Source organism: Anarhichas minor, unplaced genomic scaffold (genome assembly GCF_050575085.1).
Source record: "Anarhichas minor isolate MPS153535 unplaced genomic scaffold, ASM5057508v1 ptg000053l, whole genome shotgun sequence".
Taxonomy (NCBI): Eukaryota; Metazoa; Chordata; class Actinopteri; order Perciformes; family Anarhichadidae; genus Anarhichas; species Anarhichas minor.
Genome location: NW_027466499.1, coordinates 395684 through 418721, shown reverse-complemented (window position 1 = coordinate 418721; position 23038 = coordinate 395684). Strand labels below are relative to the sequence as shown.

Sequence of the window (23038 nt, the reverse complement as noted above, 5' to 3'; positions counted from 1 at the left end):
CTACTACTACTGATACTACTGCTACTACTACTACTGTTGATACTACTACTACTGCTGATACTACTACTACTGCTACTACTACTACTGCTGATACTACTACCACCACCCATCTTATCAAAGGACTGCCGATCAAATGAACTTTTAAAACGCTCTTTTATTGTGAAGGCCAGAGGAGGAGCGTACCGGAAGTGTTGCTAGTGCTTCCGGGTCTCTGTTCTTTCTATCGGAACACAGTTAGCATGCGGCTGTGTTAGCATGTCATCTGAGTGTCAATAAGGACACAAACACAGTGTAGTTTTCTTTGGTCTTCTTTCACTCGATCTGTGGAAAATGTCCACATTTCAGGATGTTCAACATGAATTCAAACGGCGGACCTCTGATTGGACATTTGGAGACAATATCAATATGCTATATAGGCTAACAGGCTAACGTTAGCCTGTTAGCAGCTAGCTCCTGCTAACAGCTTCTACTGCGTGTTGAGGATCGTTGTTTCTCTTCAGTCAGATGTTAAAGTGAGAGTACAGAATATTAATATTGTTACGATTTTTTCAGGACTTTGAAATAAAAAGCTTCTTAAATGTAAATATTTCTTGTAAAATAACACGACTGTGTTGTCTCTGATTGACACACTACTACACCGACTGATGGATGATATAATGTAATAATAATAATAATATGATCACGTTGTTGGTACAATATACAGATAATGATTATAAATGACTGAGACACAAACAGTTGAGATGTTTCTTTCAGAGATGAATCCATCGATGGAATGAATCTGATGCTTTGAGGAACCGGTTCATCTTCAGACGTCATCACAGCACTGAAGGGCCGACGCTGTGGCCTCTGCTCCTGACCCCAGGTAGGTTATTGCTTTCTACTCGTGTTATTATCGGCCTATAACTGGACTGGAAACATATTTGTCCCCCGACACGATAATGAAGGCGCAGAACAACGTCCAAAATATACGTCGGCAGATCTGAAGATACGACCATGAAGTCGATCATAGATCTTTAGCCGAGAGTGTTCTGTTACCAAGAAGGCTTCTGAGTCCTCTACGCTCCAACATGATCGATCAATGACGAGCACAGAAGTCCAACAACAAAGCTCCACTTGGGTTCAGATCATGAACCCTGGAGTCCCCCAGTCGGAGACCTTTCTAGAGCTCCACCCAGAGACTCCGATAAGGCCGTGTGTAGCCACAACCAACAGTCAGACTTCCCCTCAGCGACTCGCTCTCCACCCTCTGGTTCCCCGGGGAGAGGATAGAGTCCAGCTCCTCTCCAGCAGTTTGGTTCCAGAACCAGTCCTGTGCGTGGAGGTGAGCTCAACGACATCTAGTTGGTACCGCTCCACCTCCAGTCTGTGATGCCTTGGCCTGTGGTGGCACAATGGATATCTTTTGGGCTGTTTTCTATTAAATAACAGAACAAATTACATTTTCTCCAAAAAGCTCACCAGGTCACCGGACGTTCTCTCACCGTCACTCAAACAGATGTCAAAATAAAAGCTCACCAGGTCACCGGACGTTCTCTCACCGTTACTCAAACAGATGTCAAAATAAAAGCTCACCAGGTCACCGGACGTTCTCTCACCGTCACTCAAACAGATGTCAAAATAAAAGCTCACCAGGTCACTGGATGTTCTGTCACCGTCACTCAAACAGATGTCAAAATAAAAGCTCACCAGGTCACTGGACGTTCTCTCACCGTTACTCAAACAGATGTCAAAATAAAAGCTCGCCAGGTCACTGGACGTTCTGTCACCATCACTCAAACAGATGTCAAAATAAAAGCTCACCAGGTCACTGGACGTTCTCTCACCGTCACTCAAACAGATGTCAAAATAAAAGCTCACCAGGTCACTGGACGTTCTGTCACCGTCACTCAAACAGATGTCAAAATAAAAGCTCACCAGGTCACTGGAGGAATGAAATGCAGATCGCTGTGTGATTCTGTAGTTGAGAACGTTTAAACTGTTTGAGGATATTTCATGTGATCATGTAGAGGACGATATTTGATCAAATCGTTCCCTCTGTTGGTTTGTTATTTCTGTTTATTGCAGATGTTGCGGGCTGTGGTGCTTCCACTCTATTCATAAAGAACATGAGAGAGCTGGACGTAGGTTTGTTTTCATACTGCTTTAACTCTGGCACTGATTTTATATTTTATAATATATTTTTGGTTTCAGGTGTTTCTAAATGATCAACTTTTTTCAAGTTCTTCTTGAACTTTGGTTTCTTTTTGTTGTTACTTCCGTCATCGTCCGGACTAATCAGGGAGCTTCACGGCAGACCTCCAGCATCACTCGCTCCACCATCAGGAGAAGATGTTCACGCTGTAGACCTCCAGCATCACTCGCTCCACCATCAGTAGAAGATGTTCACGCTGTAGACCTCCAGCATCACTCGCTCCACCATCAGGAGAAGATGTTCACGCTGTAGATCTCCAGCATCACTCGCTCCACCATCAGGAGAAGATGTTCACGCTGTAGACCTCCAGCATCACTCGCTCCACCATCAGGAGAAGATGTTCACGCTGTAGACCTCCAGCATCACTCGCTCCACCATCAGTAGAAGATGTTCACACTGTAGATCTCCAGCACCATCAGTAGAAGATGTTCACACTGTAGATCTCCAGCGTCTCTAACCGGAGTGATGTGTGAAGCTACTCATCCAGGTAACCGTCCCTCTGTTACAGGTGGTCCTTCCAGCCGGATCCAGTAATCACTGAAGATGATGGAGTCTGAGGAGACCCACGTCAGAGCCGAGCCACCGGTAGTCCACCGGAGACCCCCCAGGGAGACAAGACCTCCACCACACCTGAGACCTCCACCACACCTGAGACCTCCACCACACCTGTCTGATGATGGCGTGGACTTCCTCCCAGAGGTCGAGTCACCACAAACACAACCAGGTGAGTCCTCACACATCTTCAGAACCTCTTCAGGTCTACTGCTTCAGGACTGAACCATGTTTTAACGATTCATTTATTGATTAGCATGAGATTATTTTATTACCTGATTAATCAAACTATTAATTGACCAACATGAACATAACTTCATTTATTCACTCTGTCATATCAACCTTTTACTGGAGAATCTTTTACTTCAAACTTAAAAAGTCTCGTCGTTGATTTATTTCATCACTGGATTAATATTCAGTTAATAATATAAAGATAATATCTATTTATATATATATAACGTTTCCTCTTCATCACGTGACCTCTTCATTGCGTGACCTCTTCATCGCGTTTCCTCTTCATCGCGTGACCTCTTCATCACGTGTTCCTCTTCATCACGTGTTCCTCTTCATCACGTTTCCTCTTCATCACGTTTCCTCTTCATCACGTGTTCGTCTTCATCACGTGTTCCTCTTCACCTCTTCATCGCGTTTCCTCTTCATCGCGTGACATCTTCATCACGTGTTCCTCTTCATCACTTTGTTAGCCGTCACTGGTCTTCCAGGTGAGATAAAGGTGATCACAATGGGCTCACCTTTACAGGGACTTTTCTCTGGATCATCTGTGACCCAGTGACCTGTGACCCTCCAAGGCCCCTCCCTCCTCCAAGGCTTCGTTCCCAAGCAGCTCAAGAGCTTTCCAGAGCGACCGCCATACGGAGCTCCTGCAGCTTCCAGGTTCCAACCCTTCAGTTGGCTCTGGAAGATGAGGGCCTGTTATTTATTTAGCTTGCCCTCATGGACCTCTTCCATTCTCTCTCCCCAGGGTACTATAAGCTCGGTAAGAACCACCTGTTCGGTACCTTTAGCCCAGAGGACAATGTTGGGTCTGAGGCTAGTTTGGGTTATCTTCTCTGGGAATTTGAGCTCACATCTCCCTTTCTGTGGCCGCGTCCTCTTGTTCTTCACCTCTGCTGCTGCTTTTCTCCCCCCTGAACTGTGTAAGTGGAGGAAACCAGGGCCATTAGAAAGTTGTTTTAGCTGTGTCAGAATCTGTTCATGTCTCACCGGAATTTCCCATCGGCCGTGCTTGACACAAGGAGAGGACATGGTCACAGTTGGGTGACCTCCTGCAGAGCGTGCAGCTGTTGTACACGGCTAACCTCCATGTGTGGGTTTGACGGAGTGAAACCCAACATAACCTTTGTCCGATGTCCTTCCATGCTCCAGATGTCCTGCCGGGGCAGTGCCCAGCTGCTCTGCTTGTTGATGGCTACAGCCTTGACATGTCGGGTTCCCTGCTCTGCCTTGGTGACCTCCCTCCACGCCTAACCGCTCCTTCAGGTTAGCATTGATCCAACCTGGTGGAGCACCTCAGAGGTACTCTGCTCTGGGCCACTGACCCGACGATGTTGACGTGATGCAGGCCATCCTCTGCCTCCCTCAATGCTCTGCTGGCTGACCACTTAGAACCTGTTTCGACTTCAATGTCTCCCTGGTGCACTCTTGTATCTTAACTCTCTCATTAAGTTGCCTTGTACTGCTGAACCATGGATGTTTTGGCTGCTGAAGCTTTCTGTCTGAGCTCTACAGGCCGACGACAACCAGCTATCTCCTCAGCTACACTTTCATCTTCCTCTCCAGCCCTTCAACAGTGGAAACAGGTACCTCATAAAAGAGCAGCAGCCAGAGCCGTCTGTGAAGCACCTCATGTTGGTTTCCTCTGGACTTATACTGGCCAGGTCAGCCTCTCTTCTCCAGAGCTTTCATCCAGGTTTCAGCTTGAATGAGCATCTCCTTCACACTCGACTTGTCGGTGAGTCCACCCTGTAACACTTCCTCGAGCTCTTCACCGGTTTCTCTTTCACTGTTGGGATAATCTCCTCTCTGATTTGAAAGCGACACCTTTTCCTGGACACGCCCTCTCTTCAGTACTAGTAACTTTGCCCAATCGGTGAGATCGACCAAGTCCTCCAGGTGGTGATCTGTGATCATTCGGTCGTCCATGAATGTCCTGATGGATAACACTTGGCAGTACTGCATCCCGATGTAGCATCATCACTACTACTACTACTATAGCTGATACTACTACTACTATAGCTGATACTACTACAAGGGGGAATTTTGTCCCCAATTCTGTTTAATCTGTATATTGATGATCTGTTCAAGCAACTGAAAGCCTGTAATACTGGTGCATGATTGGAAATACTCTGGTTAATCACATCATGTATGCAGATGATCTGGTGATCTTTAGTCCATCTAGCACTGGTCTTCAGCAGCTCCTCACTATACGTACTGTGTATGGTGTGGAACATGACATCAAATACAACGCCAGTAAGAGTGCTATCCTGATCTGTCGAACTAAAGAGGACAAATATCTAAACTTCCCTGACTTCAAATTGTCTGATAATAATCTTGGTGTCTGTGGTGAAGTAAAATATCTTGGTCATTTTATAACAGAACACATGACCGATGATAACGACATTTCTAGGCAATGTCGTAGGATGTATGCACAAGCAAACAGTCTCTCACGCAAGTTTGGTCTGTGTACAGATGGAGTGAAGATGTCTCTGTTCAGAGCATATTGTACACCACTCTACTGCACACTTGTGGTCAAACTACAAAAAAAAGAGCTTCCAGAGACTTCAAGTAGCTTACAATGACACCATGAGAATACTTTTAAAGAGACCGAGATGGAGTAGTGCTCGTGAAATGTTTGTGGCTGCACGAGTCAATACTTTCCAAACTGTTTTAAGAAATCTCATGTATAAATTCATTTGTAGACTTAATGACTCCAAAAATGAGATCATGGTTGTTTTAACCAACATAAGGTTTAGCACCACACGCTACCAGTCCCAGCTGTGGAGACATTGGTACAGCTGTCTCTTTGTAAGGCATTGCTAGGCCTCCGTACTTTTATTGTTTGTGTCTGTCTTTTTATGTATTTGTTATGTATTTGTCTTTATTTCAGACCCTGAGTCTGAAATAAAGTCTATCTATCTATCTATCTATCTACAACTATAGCTGATACTACTACTACTATAGCTGCTACTACTACTACTATAGCTGCTACTACTACAGTTTTACTTGATATGCTAGTCCTAGTCTTAATAAGTCTTTATATTTATATAATCTGACCCTAACCCAGAGTAACAAACTCACTGTATTTTTCAACTATTCACAAATTGACTCTTTTAACTGTTTTGTGTGCATTTGTTGTTTATTCTCATACAAAACTAATCTCACTTTACTGACTCACTCTACATATTGTTTGTCTTTTTGCATTAATTATGCAAGCTTTAAGTTTACCAAATCTCCAAATTTAAACATCTGAGTTCATAAAAGTTACGTATAGTAAAGTTCATGATAGACAACTCTGCCAGCAACTTTCCTCTCAACATGAGCACTGACAAACAGCCCGTCTATTCTAGAGGGTTAAGAATAAAGAATTAAATAGACTATGTAAGTAACTGGTATTAATTCTGTAAAATAAGGTTCAATTAAATAATCAAGACAGTTGATGGGTGGGAGTGGTTTACACCCCCGTTCTCAAGGAGATGAAGCCAGAAGACGTCAGAGGACTCGTCTCTCTTCTCTTCTACACTTTGATGCTGAAGGTTGATCTCTGTTCCAGCAACTATTGAGAGAAAGAGACTCTAACAGAAAAGACTTTAATATTTAATACATTTTGAAACTGGTAAAGATGTTATAATGAACCCTGCTGCTACGAAGGGTTTAGAAAGAACTTGATCATTTGATTTGTGTGTATGAAATATTATGTCTCTGTACACCGTGATAAGAACTTCGTAGCAACCCTGAGATTGAGATCTAATTTATTGATATTGATGTTTTCCCAAAATTGGTTGGCGTCTTAAATTTATGTTATGTTAATTCTGTTACCTACACTAACGATGTCTTATGGCGTAAGCTGAGTGACATCATTCTTTTATACTAATGTATTGTTTTATAGATCATAATTGAATTATTAATAATTGTGACATGTTTTGATATTAATTATTTGTTAACTCTGCTACCAACAATGCTACAGCTACTACTACTACTAGTTAAAATAATATTAATATGAATAATTTAAATGTATAAATAAAAGTATTTGAGTAAATATACTTTATTTTCTAATAACAGATGAAAACTCCACAGAGCAGCTTACACGTAAAGAAATGTTCTGTCTGTGTTTCAGTTTTACCTTCAGATGTACGAAAAGTGGTCGTCGGTGAAGAAGAGCAGCAGGAGTGGAGCTCCAGTCTGGACCAGGAGGACCCAGAGCCCCCACACATTAAAGAGGACCAGGAGGACCCAGAGCCCCCACACATTAAAGAGGAACAGGAGGACCCAGAGCCCCCACACATTAAAGAGGAACAGGAGGAACTCTGGACCAGTCAGGAGGGAGAGCAGCTTCAAGGTCTGGAGGAGGCTGATATCAAGTTCACATTCACTCCTGTGAAGAGTGAAGATGATGAAGAGGAAGCTCAGTGCTCACAGCTTCATCAAAGACAAACTGAACAGATGGAAACAGAAGGTGATGGAGAGGACTGTGGAGGACCAGAACCAGACAGGAACTCTGATCTAGAACCGGATCCTGATGAGGAGACTGGAGACTCTTCTGAACCTGAGACTGATAACGGTGATGACTGGAAGGAGACCAGAGAACCTCAGTCAGGTTTAAACAAAGTTCATGTCGGAGATTCAAAGTGTAGTGATGGTAAGAAACAATTTAGCTGCTCTGAGTGTGAGAAAGGATTCGGCACCAAGGGAACCCTCAAGGAACATATGAGAATCCACACAGGGGAGAAACCATTTAGCTGTACAGTTTGTGGTAAAAGATTTTCACGAAAGGGGCACCTGACACAACACATGCCGGTCCACACGGGAGAGAAACGATTCAGTTGCAGTATGTGTAACAAAAGATTCTCCTGGTGTTCACAGATCACAAGACACATATGTGTTGGTCGTCAGTCCTCACGGATTCATCAGAGTCAGACTGAGGAGAACAGAGAGGCAGAACCTCCAGAAGCTGATGGAGAGGACTGTGGAGGACCAGAACCAGACAGGAACTCAGATCTAGAACCAGATCCTGATAACAAGACTGGAGACTCTTCTGAACCTGAGACTGATAACAGTGATGACTGGAAGGAGACTAGAGAACCTCAGTCAGGTTTAAACTCTCTGATTAATGATGACATTTCTAGTGAGAAACCATTTAGCTGCTCTGAGTGTGGGAAAAGATTTAGGAAACAGACACATCTGAGATCTCACACAGGAGAGAAACATTTTAGATGCTCAGTTTGTAAGAATTTTTTTCCACAAAGTGAAGACTTAGAGAAACATTTGACACGTCACACAGAAGAGAAAAGATTCAGCTGCAGTGTTTGTAAGGAAACATTTGTCTGGCGTTACCAGGTCAAAGATCATAAATGTGTCGGTCGTCAGTCCTCACAGCTTCATCAAAGACAAACTGAGGAGAACAAGGAGACAGAACCAGACAGGAACTCAGATCCAGATAGATATTTAGAACCAGATGCTGATGTCAAGACTGAACCGTCCTCTGAACCTGATGACAATGTTGATGTTGAGTTTTGGAAAGAGACCAGGAAACATCAGTCAGGGTTCACGTACCAGAGAAATAAAAAGGTCTCTGCAAATGATGGATTTAATAGCAACATGAAACCTTTCAGCTCCTCTGAGTGTCACGAAAGATCTGAAGACAGTCTCACTCTGCTGACACACAAGAACCCCCCCACGGGAGAGAAACCATTCGGCTGCTCACTTTGTGGTCAAATATTTAACGAGCAGGAAAGCTTACGTTCTCACATGACACATCACTCAAGGGAGAAACCTTTCCGCTGCTCAGTGTGTAACACAGACTGCAGTGACAGCGAGTCTTTAGTTCAACACATGAGGATCCACACGAGACGAACACGGTTCAGATGCCCAACTTGTGGTGAAGAGTTTGCATGGAGGAGATATCTGACCAAACATATGGAAGTCCACACAAAGAAGAAATTCTACACCTGCAGAGATTGTGAACAAAGATTCACCTGGTACAACACGCTCAGAAACCACAGATGTGTTGGTCGTTGTTCCTCACAGCTTTATCAAACTCAAACTGCGAAGAGCAGAGAGACAGAACCTCCAGAAGCTGATGGAGAGGACTGTGAAGAACTAGAACCAGACAGGAACTCAGATCCAGATAGACATCCAGAACCAGAAACTGATGACAAGACTGGAGACTCTTCTGAACCTGAGACTGATGACAGTGATGACTGGAAGGAGACCAGAGAACCTCAGTCAGGTTTAAACTCTCTGAATAATGAAGAAGTTTCTAGTGAGAAACCATTCAGCTGCTCTCAGTGTGGGAAAAGATTTAGCCACAAAGGAAATCTGAATAGACACACGAGAACTCACACAGGAGAGAAACCATTCAGCTGCTCTGTGTGTGGTAAAGCTTTCAACATACGTTCATCTCTTAAGGTGCACATGAGATGTCACACGGGAGAGAAACCATTCAACTGCTCAGTTTGTAGGAAGTCTTTCACACAGAGGGGAAGTTTACAGACACACATGGGAATCCACACAGGAGAGAAACCGTTCAGCTGCTCGGTGTGCGAGAAAAGATTTCTAACCAAAGCACAACTGAAGAATCACACGATGAATCACACCGGAGAGAAAAGGTTCCCCTGCAGTGTTTGTGACCGAGGGTTCACCTGGTACGACCAGCTCAGGAACCATCAGTGTGTCGGCCATCGGTCCTCACAGCTTCATCTTCATCAGACCGAGAACAGAGAAGAAGAGCCTCCAGCCAGCAGCTCCACTGAATACAGGGAAATAACAACTTCTTATATGAGCAACAACGTAGATCTGGCATAAACTTTTTAGTTGTAGTAAATTTAGTTCCTATGTTTTCTAAGGTTCAGTATTTCAAGGGTTACGAGTTTTTTTTATGTCCAATCAGTGTTGATGATTAGACATGAACACTGAAATGAGTCTTTATGGATGATGACTGTTGTCATTCAGTAAATTATGACACTTGATGCAAAGTTGACGTTGTTTGAGATGTCTTCATTTAGACGAGACAGCACAACCAGTCAATGTCTTCGTTGGGACAATTTTCTTTGTTGTACATATTTAATGAGCCATCGACTACTTCTGTCGTATTTTTGTGCATCATAAAAATAAAGAACTTGAACTTTTGTTGTTCGTTCATTGCAGACAGTTTCTTGCTTTGCGTTAAACACCTTTGTGGGTATTGTGGCTCCGTCCATGACACCAGAGTCCTGAAGAACAGAAGGATCTACAAAGAGGCTCTGTATCCTCCCTCAGGTAAGTCTGAATTAAGTTGTTAATACATCAATAACCATCAGTTACTCAAAGAAATAGTAATTTCTGTCACACTCTCTACAGGAGACTTTGTTTTGGGTGATGGTAGTAACATATATTTCTAATTTGCCTTTTAAGTTTGTGTTGTTCAATACTCTTCTAAAGTATATTAATCAAAGTCATGTGTTTGCTGTATACAAGCCTCTTCTTTTAAAAAGTCCATGATACCATACGCAGCTGTTTGACCCTATTCGGATGACTTGGTTGTTGAAATGATCATCCGAACAATAATAATGATGTCATGAACAAACGATGAATGCTGTACGACTCATTAAGGTTTCTGTTATGACACGATTTAATAAACTTAAGCATGTGTTGCATTGGTTTAACATTATATTTCAGAGCATACAATGACATCAAATAACGGGCATTTACACTTGTTTCTCTGCCGTCTCATTCAAATGTAGTCATAGTTGTGACGTCCAGCAGGAAGAAGCTCTTCTTGTTTCTGGATGTTTTGGTATCAAGAGGCTGAAGATAATATAGTTTAATTTACTTCAGTTTAGGCTTGGGAAGTTTTATTGTTACCATATCGACATTCTGTCCTCTGCCGGTAACGATAGTGACACTGATGACTCCTCTCTGTCCCGTCTTCCCCAGATTAGAGGCTGGTCCTTTATGCCAATATTTAAAAAATAGAAGGTTCAAGACTGTTATTAACTGTTTGATGTTTATTATGTTTATTTCTTGTTTTATGTCACAAACAAGTCGATCCATAACAAATCAATGAGTTTATTGATCAAGATGTTGAAGGAGTTATCTTCTGTAAAACATTAAATCAAACTCATCTTCATCATCCTGAGAGGAGGACTGACGTGTATTGTCTCACTTCCTGTCTCCAGTGTATCTGTTGTCTGACAGCGTACTTCCGTAGCTCCGGCTAAACTAAGATAATTGTGTGATATTCTTCAGTACAAGCGGCTAATTATCTGCTATACATTTAAACACTCATAGCTCGCTTCCTCTTTTAGCGACTTCTTGCTTAATACAACAGTTGTTTACACATTGTTCTGTTCTGCCAACATTAACTACCGTACTTTAGCTTAGCAGCTAGCGATGGCTTCTCTCTCTACCTCTCCTGCTCTGTGTGTCACATGTTTAGCCATTCTTATGAGACAGCTCTGGTGAAAATAACGAATGACCTAATTGCATCAGACAAAGGACTTGTCTCTGGTCTTGTTAGACCTTAGTGCTGCGTTTGACACCATTAATCATTACATCCTGTTACAGAGACTAGAACATTTGATTGGCATTAACGGAACCGCACTAAACTGGTTTAAGTCCTATTTATCAGATCGATCTCAGTTTTGTAAACGATGAAACCTCGATGAACACCAACGTTAGTCATGGAGTTCCACAAGGTTCTGTGCTTGGACCAATCTTGTTCCCCTTATACATGCTTCCTTTTAGGCAATATTATCAGAAAACACTTTAAACTTTCATTGTTATGCAGATGATACTCAATTATATCTCTCGATCAGACCAGATAAAACCAACCAGCTCACTAAACTGCAAGCAGCTTTAAGGACATAAAAACCTGGATGACCTGTAACTTCCTGATGTTAAACTCAGACTAAACGTTATTCTACCAGAAATCAATGATCCAATGATATAGTTAGAGCTGGCTCAGGTTTATAGTTAGGGCTGGCTCATGTTTATAGTTAGGGCTGGTTCAGGTTTATAGTTAGGGCTGGCTAAGATTTATAGTTAGGGCTGGTTCAGGTTTATAGTTAGGACTGATTCAGGTTTATACTTAGGGCTGGCTCAGGTTTATAGTTAGGGCTGGTTCAGGTTTATAGTTAGAGCTGGTTCAGGTTTATAGTTGGGGCTGGCTCATGTTTATAGTTAGGGCTGGTTCAGGTTTATAGTTAGGGCTGGCTCAGGTTTATAGTTGGGGCTGGTTCAGGTTTATAGTTGGGGCTGGTTCAGGTTTATAGTTGGGGCTGGTTCAGGTTTATAGTTGGGGCTGGTTCAGGTGTATAGTTGGGGCTGGTTCAGGTGTATAGTTAGGGCTGGTTCAGGTTTATAGTTAGGGCTGATTCAGGTTAATTATTCAAGGGAAATACAACAGCGACTATCACGATATGTTTATGTCCCTCGTTGATAAAACTTGTTCCAGACTTCAGTTTCACTTCTGATACAAAAACTCTCTCCCATTTAATTAATGTGTCAGAATGAAATGTGTCAAAGCAAACAGCCAAAATATCTATAAAATAAAAATAATCTTACCAAACATTTTATACTTAACAGTTTTTAATGTTAATTTTTCAGAAACATTTGTCTTCATATATAATAAATACACAGATTGTGTTTCATATCAGGTAAGACTTTCATCAATGACCACGAACAGGACTTCTTGTTTGAACCTCATTCTGGTCCTTTGAGAATGTTGCTGTTGTGTCAATAACAGGAAGTTGATAGACATTTGACGCACTAACTTTTGCCTCTCAGAAGTGTGCACTGAAATGTTCCTCTACTGTGTGAATCATCACGTGCACCTTCAGATTTTTTTTGTTGCCAAACTTTTTCCCTCACTGACAGAAGATATATTTCAGATGACTGAAAGACACATTGTTCAGAGTTAAACCTGACTGAGGTTTTCTGGTCTCCTTCCAGTCGTCATCAGTCTCAGAAAAGTCTCCAGTCTTGTCACCAGGATCCGGTTCTGGGTGTCTATCTTGATCTAATCCGATGAGAAACACTCTTAATAGTGGGGCAGATTAGTGAAACAATCTTTCACTTGGTGATACAAGCAACAAATTATCTTCAAGACCTATATTTTCAAAAAAGCCCGGTATCCACGATGGAAAAACAAGATGGCCGCCAGCAAATGCCAATATATGCGATTTACAGATATACAGGGCTAATTAGATAGCATTTGGGACACTAAACTATACTAGAACTACAGCAAGTACACTAATTAGCTGACACTGAACCCCATGCTGAGTCTCACAGCAATGATGTCACCAGTGTGCCCTGGTTGTGCTTTGACATCACTCTTTTATAAACAGAATGTCACCTCATATAGATCAATCAAAACATTTTAATTTGGATCAAAAAGATAACTTGGAACTTGGACTACTACTTCATCCAGCTGAAACCTAATCTCTGATCAAAGAACGACAAAAAGTGTGAATTTTGAGTAACAAATGGCCACCATCTTGAAAAATTGCGACCATATTGAATTTTTATTGGCACCATTGAATTTCTCGTGTCAAAATACATACATTTTGATGTCTAGATTATTAAAATATGTCCAGCCATTCAATTTCTACACTGAAAAACCTATTCACATTTTTGGCGACGGCCATCTTAAAAAATCTTGGATTTTCAGGTGGATACCGGGCTTTTCTGAAAGAGTAGTTCCTAGGCATTATTCATGCCACATTTGGTGCTTGTATCACCAAGTGAAAGATTCTAATGGAATATTGACTTAATCTGCCGCACTATAAAGTTTCTGAGCTGATAAAACCAAGTGAATATTCATCTTCAGTCACAAGCACTGAAGCTGGATGATTTCCTCTCCTGTGTGGAGTCGCATGTGTCTCTTCAAATTTCCACTTTCACTGAAAGATTTCCCACATACTGAGCAGCTGAATGGTTTCTCTCCGGTGTGGATTCTCATGTGTTTCTGTAGACTATCACTCTTTGTGAAAGATTTCTTACAAACTGAGCAGCTGAAGGGTTTCTCTCCTGTGTGAGATCTCATGTGTACTTTCAGATTTCCATTTTCACTGAAAGCTTTACCGCACAGTGAGCAGCTGTATGGTTTCTCTCCCGTGTGGATTCTCATGTGTTTCTGTAGACTATCGCTTTGTGCAAATGACTTCTTACAGAATAAACAGCGGAATGGTTTCTCTCCTGTATGAGATCTTGTGTGTCGCTTCAGATGTGCCTTGAAGCCAAATCTTTTCCCACAGTGAGAGCAGCTAAATGGTTTCTCACAAGTACCACATCTGGAATCATTCGAAGAGTTTAAACCTGCCTGAGGTTCTCTGGACTCTTTCCAGTCGTCATCCTCACTGTCATCAGTCTCAGAAGAGTCTCCAGTCTTGTCAACAGTATCTGGTTCTGGATGTCTATCTGGATCTGAGGTCTTGGCTGGTTCTGGTCCTCTACAGTCCTTGTGTTCAGTTGAGCTGCAGGCTGGAGGTTCTGCCTCTCTGTTCTCCTCAGTTTGTCTCTGATGAAGCTGTGAGGACGGATGACCGGCACATTTATGTGTTTTAAGGCTGGTGTACCAAGTGAATCTTCTTTCACAAACACTGCAGCTAAATCTTTTCTCCCCTGTGTGGAGGGGCATGTGGCGTGTCAGACTTCCTGCTTGTGTGAAACTTTTACCACAAACGGAGCAATTGAATGGTTTCTCTCCTGTATGAGATTTAATGTGTAACTGCAACAACACTTTCCGGGTGAATCCTTTACCACACGACAAGCAGCTGAAAGGTTTCTCCCCTGTATGAGATCTCACGTGAATCTTTAGATATGTCTTGGTTCCAAATCTTTTCCCACACTCTGAGCAGCCAAATGGTTTCTCTCCAGCACTAGATCTTGAATCACTGACAGAAACTGCCTCATTATTCAGAGAGTTTAAACCTGACTGAGGTTCTCTAGACTCCTCCCAGTCATCAGTCTCAGGTTCAAAAGAGTCTACAGTCTCCTCATCAGGGTCTGGTTCTGATCTTCCACAGTCCTTTCCATCATCTTCTGTTTCCATCTGTTCAGTTTGTCTTTGATGAAGCTGTGAGGACTGAGCTTCCTCTTCACTCTTCACTGGAGTGAATGTGAACTTGGTGATATCAGCCTCCTCCAGACCTTGAAGCTGCTCTCCCTCCTGACTGGTCCAGAGTTCCTCTTGTTCCTCTTTAATGTGTGGAGGCTCTGGGTCCTCCTGGTCCAGACTGGAGCGCCACTCCTGCTGCTCTTCTTTAACAACGATCACTTTTCGTACATCTGAATGTAAAACTGAAACACAGAGAAAGATGTTAAAGTAAACCCACACTTCCTTACGTTAAAGCTGCTTTGTGGAGTTTTCATCTATTAGCAGTAACATGGAGGAATGTTTGCGTAACTAAGTATATTTACCCTAGTACAACTTAAAAGGAACTTCTTATACTGCTTAATACTTCACTACATCTCAGTTGACCTGCCTTGTTTTTGATCCGGCTCTTTGTGAACAATCGGTGTGCCCTATTTTCAAGACAAGAGACGACATGATGTCTTGGGACTTTTATCATTGGCGCTAATGTTCTTGGGCAAACTTCTCATCACCTACAAAACCCAACCGTCTTGGGAGAGAAGCAACCAGACATTATCTTACTCTGGTTTCAATGCCACAGTGTAGAAAGGCCTATCCTCTCGGATCACTCATCAAAAAGCTGCCGGAGGACATAAGAGCTCCGAGCCTGGTTAAATCTACCAATGCACAGACAGAAGAATGCAAAATCTTTGCACAGACTTCGATATCTTATCTGGAGAGCCGAACCTGAACAATGTCACAGACGTTACCACAGAGTACAAAACATTCTATGTCAACACTGTGACCCCAAAAAGAACAATGAAATTTGGATCAGATGGTGGGGGAGGCTGCCGGACAGACCCTGGTAAACGCAAACATGTTGTGAGGGTGAACTGTCAAAGAGGTCTTCAACTCCTCACGGAATTTTCTTGCATCCCGGGGGAGGCTGGGGACATGGAATCCAAGCAGGCCATGTTCAAAGCAGCTGCTGGGTGTCGTGGTCAGAAGATTACGACAGGCACAGAACCTGCTGATGGACACCAGCAGTGAAGGAAGCTGTCAAGCTGAAGGAGGAGGCCTTTCTGGCTTGGCTAGCCCAGGGGTCTCTGGAAACAGCAGACAGGTACCGGTTGGCCAGAAAGGCTGCAGCTGCCAAAGCAAAAACCCAGGTCTGGGAGGAGTTTGGGGAGACCATGGAAAAGGACTTTTAGTTGGCCTCAAGGAAGCTCTGGCAAATCGTTACACGACTCAAAAAGGGAAAGCAGGGCTTGTCTCAGGCTGAGTTTTACAGAAGAGGAGAACTACGGACCCGGACTGGGGATATTGTTAAGTGGTGGAAATAACACTTTAAGGAACTCCTAAACCCGACCAACACATCCTCGTGGAGGAGGCAGAGTTTGAAGACTCGATGGAGGACTCATCCGTGTGTCTGGCAGAGGATGTTGAGGTGGTCAAAAAGGACATGGATATGGGGTACCGTGGTTGACAAAGTCAAACATGTTTCCAGGGTCGTCTCTCGTCACTGATCCGGTTTGTGATTTCCATGGACAGGATTTCAAGGCCCAGCTGGGGCAGGAGAGTGTCCGGTTTGGGGATCGCATCTCTGCTCTTTGCAGATGATGTGGTTCTATTGGATCCTTCAGAACGTGACCTTCAGCAGCACTGGGGCGGTTTGGAGCCGAGAGTGAAGCGGTCGGGATGAGAATCAGGACCTCCAAGTCTGAGGCTGTGGTTCTCTGCCAGATAGTACCTTCTGGGTTGGTAGTGAGTCACTGCCCCAAGAGAGGGAGTTCAAGTATCTCTGGGTCTTGTTCCCCAGTCAGGGTAAAATGAAGAGTAAGATGGACAAGTGATTCGGAGCGAAGTCAGCAGTGATGAAGACGTTGTACCGGACTGTTTTGGTGACAAGGGAGCTGAACCGAAAGACAAAGCTCTCGATTTACCAGTCCATCTACGTTCAGACCCTCACCTGTGGTCATGAGCTTTGAGTAGTGACTGAAAGATCGAGGATACAAGCGGCTGAAATGAGCTTCCTTTGTAGGGAGTCTGGACTCAGCCTTAGAGATAGAGAGAGGAGATCGGACATCTGGAGGGAGCTTAGAGTAGAGACGCTGCTCCTTCAGTTTAAAAAGGGACCAATTAAGCATCTGATCAGGATCCTCCTGGACCCCTTCTTATAGCAGTTTTCCTTGTTCAACTGGTAAGAGGCCCTCAAGTGAAAAGTATATTTCCCTCAGTGATGTAGTGGAGTAGAAGTATCACACAACGGAAATACTCAAGTAAAGTACCTCAGAATTATACTTAAGTGCAGTACTAATATTAAATGCAACGCTTTGTGGCCTTTATAATTTATAAAACTTATCACAGTGTGCTTCATACCTGGTGAATCGCTCCTTTCGCCTCCTAAAAACGGATAACAAATCATAATTAGAACAAAAAAAACTGTTATGTTGTCCATCAACTGTTCAATTCAATAAAGGTGACGACATAACTACAGCTGTTCCAAACGCACCTACAATGACCACATCTTTGCCCTGTAACCACTGAACGCCCTCGGACCTCCTCTCCATCCAGAACTCCCGGATCGTGTCCACGCAGTAGGTGTCCTGGATCTTGGAGAAAGTGGCCGGACTGACGACTCCCATGTTCATGAAGCGGAACAGGAGGGCCACTTTACTGTAGTTGTTCCCGCTCAACAGGATGTTCGTCCCGAGCATGAAGTCGCCCGCCAACATCCCGAACTTAAAGGTCGGCTGTGAGGTCCAGCTCCAGACAACGTGACCACGAGGACAAACCTGAACAGGAAGTGGTTAAAAAGATAGTGGACAAAGATAGACAATGGATGGACTGCTCTACGAATGATATTAAGGTGGTTAGGTTGTGAGACTCACCCATTCAACTACAAAGGCAGTACACCTTTGTTCAATGAGACACTCAAACGGGGGGAGGCCGAAGCACATGAGTCCGGTGGACATCCGGTAGCGACAGCGTTTCACCGGCAGGTGAAGCAGCGTCGCCAGCTGACAAAGACTCTCCTCGTAGACGATGGACGCGCGAGAACCGACGATGTCTTCCTCGCTCAGCACATTGTGAAGCTCGGTAGGAAGCTGCATCTCTTCAGGTCCGAGCTTCTCCGGGACGTCGTGGATCGTTTCGTCGTCCATCTTTGGTCTGGTGTCCATAGTGGCTCCCAAACTGAAGGACCAGACAGAAAAACACAAGTACCAAATTAAAGGGGACATGTTAGGCAAGAAAAAAAACAAGGTTACACAGGTTGAGAGAGATTAAAGAGTCCTTACCGACCAGACGCCGAAACCACAGGAGGCTCAACTCCCAAACGAGGAGTCCTCCATGGACTTGATGCCAAAGGGCCTTTTTCATATCTGAAACAGGACAAGAGTTCTCATCAAGACCAGGTTTCATCTTGTTTAAATAAATACAAGTAAAATAAATGTATTTTATGAGATAGATGTTTAGGCCCTTTTAAGGTCCACAGGTCTGTAGTTGGTATAATGTTGGGATAGCAGTAGTATTACAAGTATTTTATACCTCGACTCCAGTGTTTTAATTATTCTAACTCGTCTGCAGTGGGACCGTGTCCTTCATAGGTGGATTGTTGTTGCGTTCGTAACGTCAGATGAACAAATGCCTCTTCACGCAACGGCCGACCCTTCGGCTTCGCGGCCACAATCGCAAAACTCTCCATCTTCCAACCTGTGTGGAGTTATTGTGAATCCCACTGCTCTTCTTAGCAAGACCCGTCCTGCACAGCTGGTTGAGGTAGAGACAACTGGTTGAAGTTACTTCTAGTAGTTAGGGGGGGTCAGAAAACAGGACCTGAACAAAATCAGGTTACCCGTATCTCCAGGAGCACCGACGCCGACCTCAGCGCTCGAACGCTGCACAGGGCGGGTCTTACCAAGAAGAGCAGTGGGATCCATAATAACACAGCTCTTCTCTTGGACACAAGTTCCGGTTTCTCTTTCTTCATCCTCCGGCTCTCGTTTCCGTTCTTGAATGTTCCGCCTCTCTCTGCTGCTAGCTAGCCGCTATAACGTTACCCAGCATGCCATTCACTTATCACTTTTACAAATTGTTTATGTGTCGCATTGTTTGACCCAATTAAAGAGAGTTAGTTGTTGGTTATAAGAAACAGTTCTAACCATGAGAGAGAAGGGAACACTGTTAATAAGAGTCAACTCTAAACAGGGTTAGGGTTCTGTGTGGCGGTTTATAAAAAGTGATTATCTAGAAAATAAAACCGGTATGCTGCATGAACTGCTAACCAGTACACACTGGCAGAGGGTCAGAAGTGATGAGTATTGTTGTACTAGTACACACATTGTTTACACCAGAAGAGACTCACACTTAATGATCCTTTATTTATGCTTTGATAGTTTGTTTGAGGAAGGCTGAGCTATGCTAAATGCTAGCAGAGTTGTGGTGAGGAAGGCTGAGCTATGCTAAATGCTAGCAGAGTTGTGGTGAGGAAGGCTGGGCTAAGCTAGGCTAAATGCTAGTAGAGTTGTGGTGAAGAAGGCTGAGCTAAGCTAGGCTAAATGCTAGTAGAGTTGTGGTGAAGAAGGCTGAGCTAAGCTAGGCTAAATGCTAGTAGAGTTGTGGTGAAGAAGGCTGAGCTAAGCTATGCTAAATGATAGCAGAGTTGTGGTGAGGAAGGCTGAGTTAAGCTAGGCTAAATGCTAGTAGAGTTGTGGTGAGGAAGGCTGAGCTATGCTAAATGCTAGCAGAGTTGTGGTGAGGAAGGCTGGGCTAAGCTAGGCTAAATGCTAGTAGAGTTGTGGTGAAGAAGGCTGAGCTAAGCTAGGCTAAATGCTAGTAGAGTTGTGGTGAAGAAGGCTGAGCTAAGCTAGCAGAGTTGTGGTGAGGAAGGCTAGGCTAAATGCTAGTAGAGTTGTGGTGAGGAAGGCTGAGTTAAGCTAGGCTAAATGCTAGTAGAGTTGTGGTGAGGAAGGCTGGGCTGTGCTATGCTAAATGCTAGCAGAGTTGTGGTGAGGAAGGCTGAGTTAAGCTAGGCTAAATGCTAGTAGAGTTATGGTCAGGAAGGCTGAGCTAAGCCATGCTAGTAGAGTTGTGGTGAGGAAGGCTGAGCTAAGCTAGGCTAAATGCTAGTAGAGTTGTGGTGAGGAAGTCTGAGCTATGCTATGCTAAATGCTAGCAGAGTTGTGGTGAGGAAGGCTGAGTTAAGCTAGGCTAAATGCTAGTAGAGTTGTGGTGAGGAAGGCTAAGCTATGCTATGCTAAATGCTAGCAGAGTTGTGGTGAGGAAGGCTGAGTTAAGCTAGGCTAAATGCTAGCAGAGTTGTGGTGAGGAAGGCGGAGCTTCAGCAGCTGAATATGGAAACAATGTGACCGACACCTTCTGGATTAAAAGGTAACAGAAGTACACATTTCACTTCTTCTGAGTGAAGTGAACCAGGAAGTAGACTGAAACTATGTAAACTAAACGGAGAACCAGAGGTCTCTATGTAGAACTCGTTGAACCCAGATACACCATTGATGTCTATGTTTTTATGGACTCAGACTCTAGAACCAAAGCAGAGCTACAGTCATGGAGTCAGTGAGGAGAGAGTTCAATGTTCCACAAAGAGCTGAATGCTCATTGGTTACTATTCTTTAGTGGTGAATAACAGCAGCTCATTTACGTCACATGACTCACAACATGAGGAAACATTTGATTTATTTTACTGTTGGTTCTCTTTGCAGAGATGAAATGTTCATCTCTTCTATTTGTTACTAATATACATTAATAAACAATAATAGAAGTAAATTTATCTGTTTGTAATTATGAATCATTACAAATATGAAGTGTTTTAAAAACAATAACAAATAAATCTTTTGATGCATCAAGAAGAATCGATGGTTTCATAATCCAGATGTGTGAGATTCAATCATCTGGATTATTCTGGTCAAAATAAAACATTATCCCGATAATCATTCAAACTCTGAAAACAACACTAAAACATGCAGCGATCACCGAAACTGACAAACAAAGAGTTTTATGGGACTCACGGTCATCGTTTTTAGTGAAAACAAAGAATCTTAAATAAGCTAATTAGTGTGTAATCATAAGAGCGGGTCAATAAACACATTTACACAATGCATCATTCTCCTTTTAACGCTTCCATTCTTGCCTTTTGTCCATCAACTAGTGAACAGGAAGTGACCATACACGGACTGAGGAGTGACGTAGAGACACCTTATACGTCTCCGGTAGAGACCTGTCAATCACTGTGTAGCCCCGCCCTAAAGCATCCCCTGCTTTATGGTCTGTTTGACTCTAAATGGACCATAATGTACTAAATGAACATCATGCTGTATTGAAGAATACTTGAAACTAGAGATTGAGACCATAAACTCATGTTTACAATGTTTACTGAGGTAATAAATCAAGAGAGAAGTAGAGTCATTTTCTCATAGACTTCTATACAACCAGAGGAGTCGCCCCCTGGTGGACACTAGAGAGAATGCAGCTTTAACACTTGAAGAACCAGAGGAGGCTCCTGGATACAATAGATCCACTCACACAGACTGATTTCTTCATTTCTGACCATTACTACACTCCTACTGCGTGTGTGTCTGTCAGTAACGTGTCGTGTTTGTGTTCTGGTCAAATCATCGAGTGTTTGAGTCTCCCGCAGACATTTTGAGCCCTTTATGAACCCTTTCCTTAAGTCAGCATGGTATGCTGACTTAGCCTAAGGGAATTACCCACAAATCATTGCAATGTGACGTTAAACACGGGGTAACCAGTGGACACATGGAGACGTGTGTTCAGTCTTAATACATTTGCTCAGAAACATTAAGGGTTAAAAATGGAACATTAAAACATGAAATCAGAAGATATTTATTTATTTATTCATCAAATATTTGATTTTGTCATTTAAGCTGTTTTGACAAAACCGAGTAAATAGATGATATGAAGTTACCTCTCATCTAGTGAGGAAAGAGCCTGAAGACGTTCACATCAGGGAGTACAAAGTATACAATAAATACATCATATTTATTGTAGTTTTCATGGTAACGTGATATGTTGCAGCAAAGTGCTGTCCCGTTCATATCTACACCATCTCAAGCCCTCACAGTCACCCACTCACCAGGTGACTCAGTAAGTCCTTGAGGGTTCAGAGTTTGAGGGTTTAGGGGGGACGTTGGGATTGGGCCTTCATTTTAGCAATGCTAGCCGCTAGCTTGAGCTAACGTAGGCCTCACGGTAATACTTCCGGGTTAGCACACGTTAGCTGCGCTGCTAGCTGGAGGTTAGCATTTACTACACAGCTACACCGGGACACCGTCGCTACTACATGCTACTACTCGTACTACTGCTAGTACTACAACGTACTGCGTGTACATGTACACAGGTCGAGTACACACTCACGCATCCAGCAGGAGCAGAGCCAGCTCCGAGTCCAGCTGGAGCCCTTTAGCCGCTCGGAGGGCTCTCCATCGCGGGAACACCCGGCCGATGTTGATCCGGGTCTTGTCTCTCTCTTTGTCGGAGGCCTTCGAGCTGTTCTCCGCCATCTCGCTTCTACTTTGCTCACAGTTTTCTTCTTCTTCTTCTTTGAGTTTTAATGGCGGTTGGCAAACATCTTTAAAGTGCATTACTGCCACCTGCTGGACTGGAGTGTGGATCAGTAGTTTAGCAGTAAAATAAATAAAAAATTACATTCTTTCTACTATTCCTGTTACTTTAAAATACATTAAAATATATCCTCTCTGGTGTCTTTATTTTTCTGCTTCTCCTTCTGTTTCTTCTTCTTCTTCTTATTATTATTATGGCAGTTGGAAACAATGTAATGGCGCGTTACCACCACCTGCTGGACTGTAATGTCCTTCCTTTCTACATCCTATCCTTGCATCGAGTAAGTTAGAGGAAAAAAAACACAAAACCAAAAAAATAAATAAAAGAAACTTGTTATATTTCCGAAACATAAAATAAACTTGTCCTTCCGTCTTCCCGTCCTCCTGTCCTCTTGTCCTCTGGTC

General features: G+C 43.2%; 2 protein-coding genes across 7 annotated transcripts; one reads left to right on the top strand and one right to left on the bottom strand.

Moving 5' to 3' along the window:
• The first annotated feature begins 186 nt into the window (after positions 1-186).
• Positions 187-10108, top strand: LOC142931563 (uncharacterized). Of its 6 annotated transcripts, XM_076075519.1 has the most exons (6): positions 187-512; positions 754-862; positions 2065-2120; positions 2279-2589; positions 2700-2915; positions 7098-10108. In XM_076075519.1, exons 5-6 carry the CDS (start codon positions 2735-2737, stop codon positions 9782-9784), a joined length of 2868 nt encoding a protein of 955 aa, XP_075931634.1. In that variant the 5' UTR covers positions 187-512; positions 754-862; positions 2065-2120; positions 2279-2589; positions 2700-2734; the 3' UTR covers positions 9785-10108. The 6 variants fall into 6 exon arrangements, with proteins under 6 accessions (XP_075931634.1, XP_075931632.1, XP_075931633.1 ...); XM_076075517.1 differs by having other exon boundaries at positions 2279-2915; XM_076075518.1 differs by having other exon boundaries at positions 2065-2124; positions 2279-2915.
• Positions 9452-22995, bottom strand: LOC142931567 (uncharacterized). Its single transcript, XM_076075528.1, has 6 exons — positions 22428-22995; positions 18332-18415; positions 17924-18227; positions 17545-17827; positions 17412-17435; positions 9452-15259 (listed from the first exon to the last, which is right to left on the bottom strand). Exons 1-6 carry the CDS (start codon positions 22652-22654, stop codon positions 13788-13790), a joined length of 2394 nt encoding a protein of 797 aa, XP_075931643.1. The 5' UTR covers positions 22655-22995; the 3' UTR covers positions 9452-13787.
• Positions 22996-23038: the final 43 nt, after the last annotated feature.

Excerpts from the sequence above, each read along its gene's own strand:
- LOC142931563 (XM_076075522.1), top strand. The coding sequence starts at position 2,735 with ATGATGGAGTCTGAGGAGACCCACGTCAGAGCCGAGCCACCGGTAGTC. Across the intron at positions 2,916-7,097 it reads GTCACCACAAACACAACCAG|TTTTACCTTCAGATGTACGA; the intron begins GTGAGTCCTCAC and ends TCTGTGTTTCAG.
- LOC142931567 (XM_076075528.1), bottom strand. The coding sequence starts at position 22,654 with ATGCACTTTAAAGATGTTTGCCAACCGCCATTAAAACTCAAAGAAGAA. Across the intron at positions 18,416-22,427 it reads GCTCTGCTCCTGCTGGATGC|ATATGAAAAAGGCCCTTTGG; the intron begins GTGAGTGTGTAC and ends GTCCTGTTTCAG. Across the intron at positions 17,436-17,544 it reads CAAAGATGTGGTCATTGTAG|GAGGCGAAAGGAGCGATTCA; the intron begins GTGCGTTTGGAA and ends ATCCGTTTTTAG.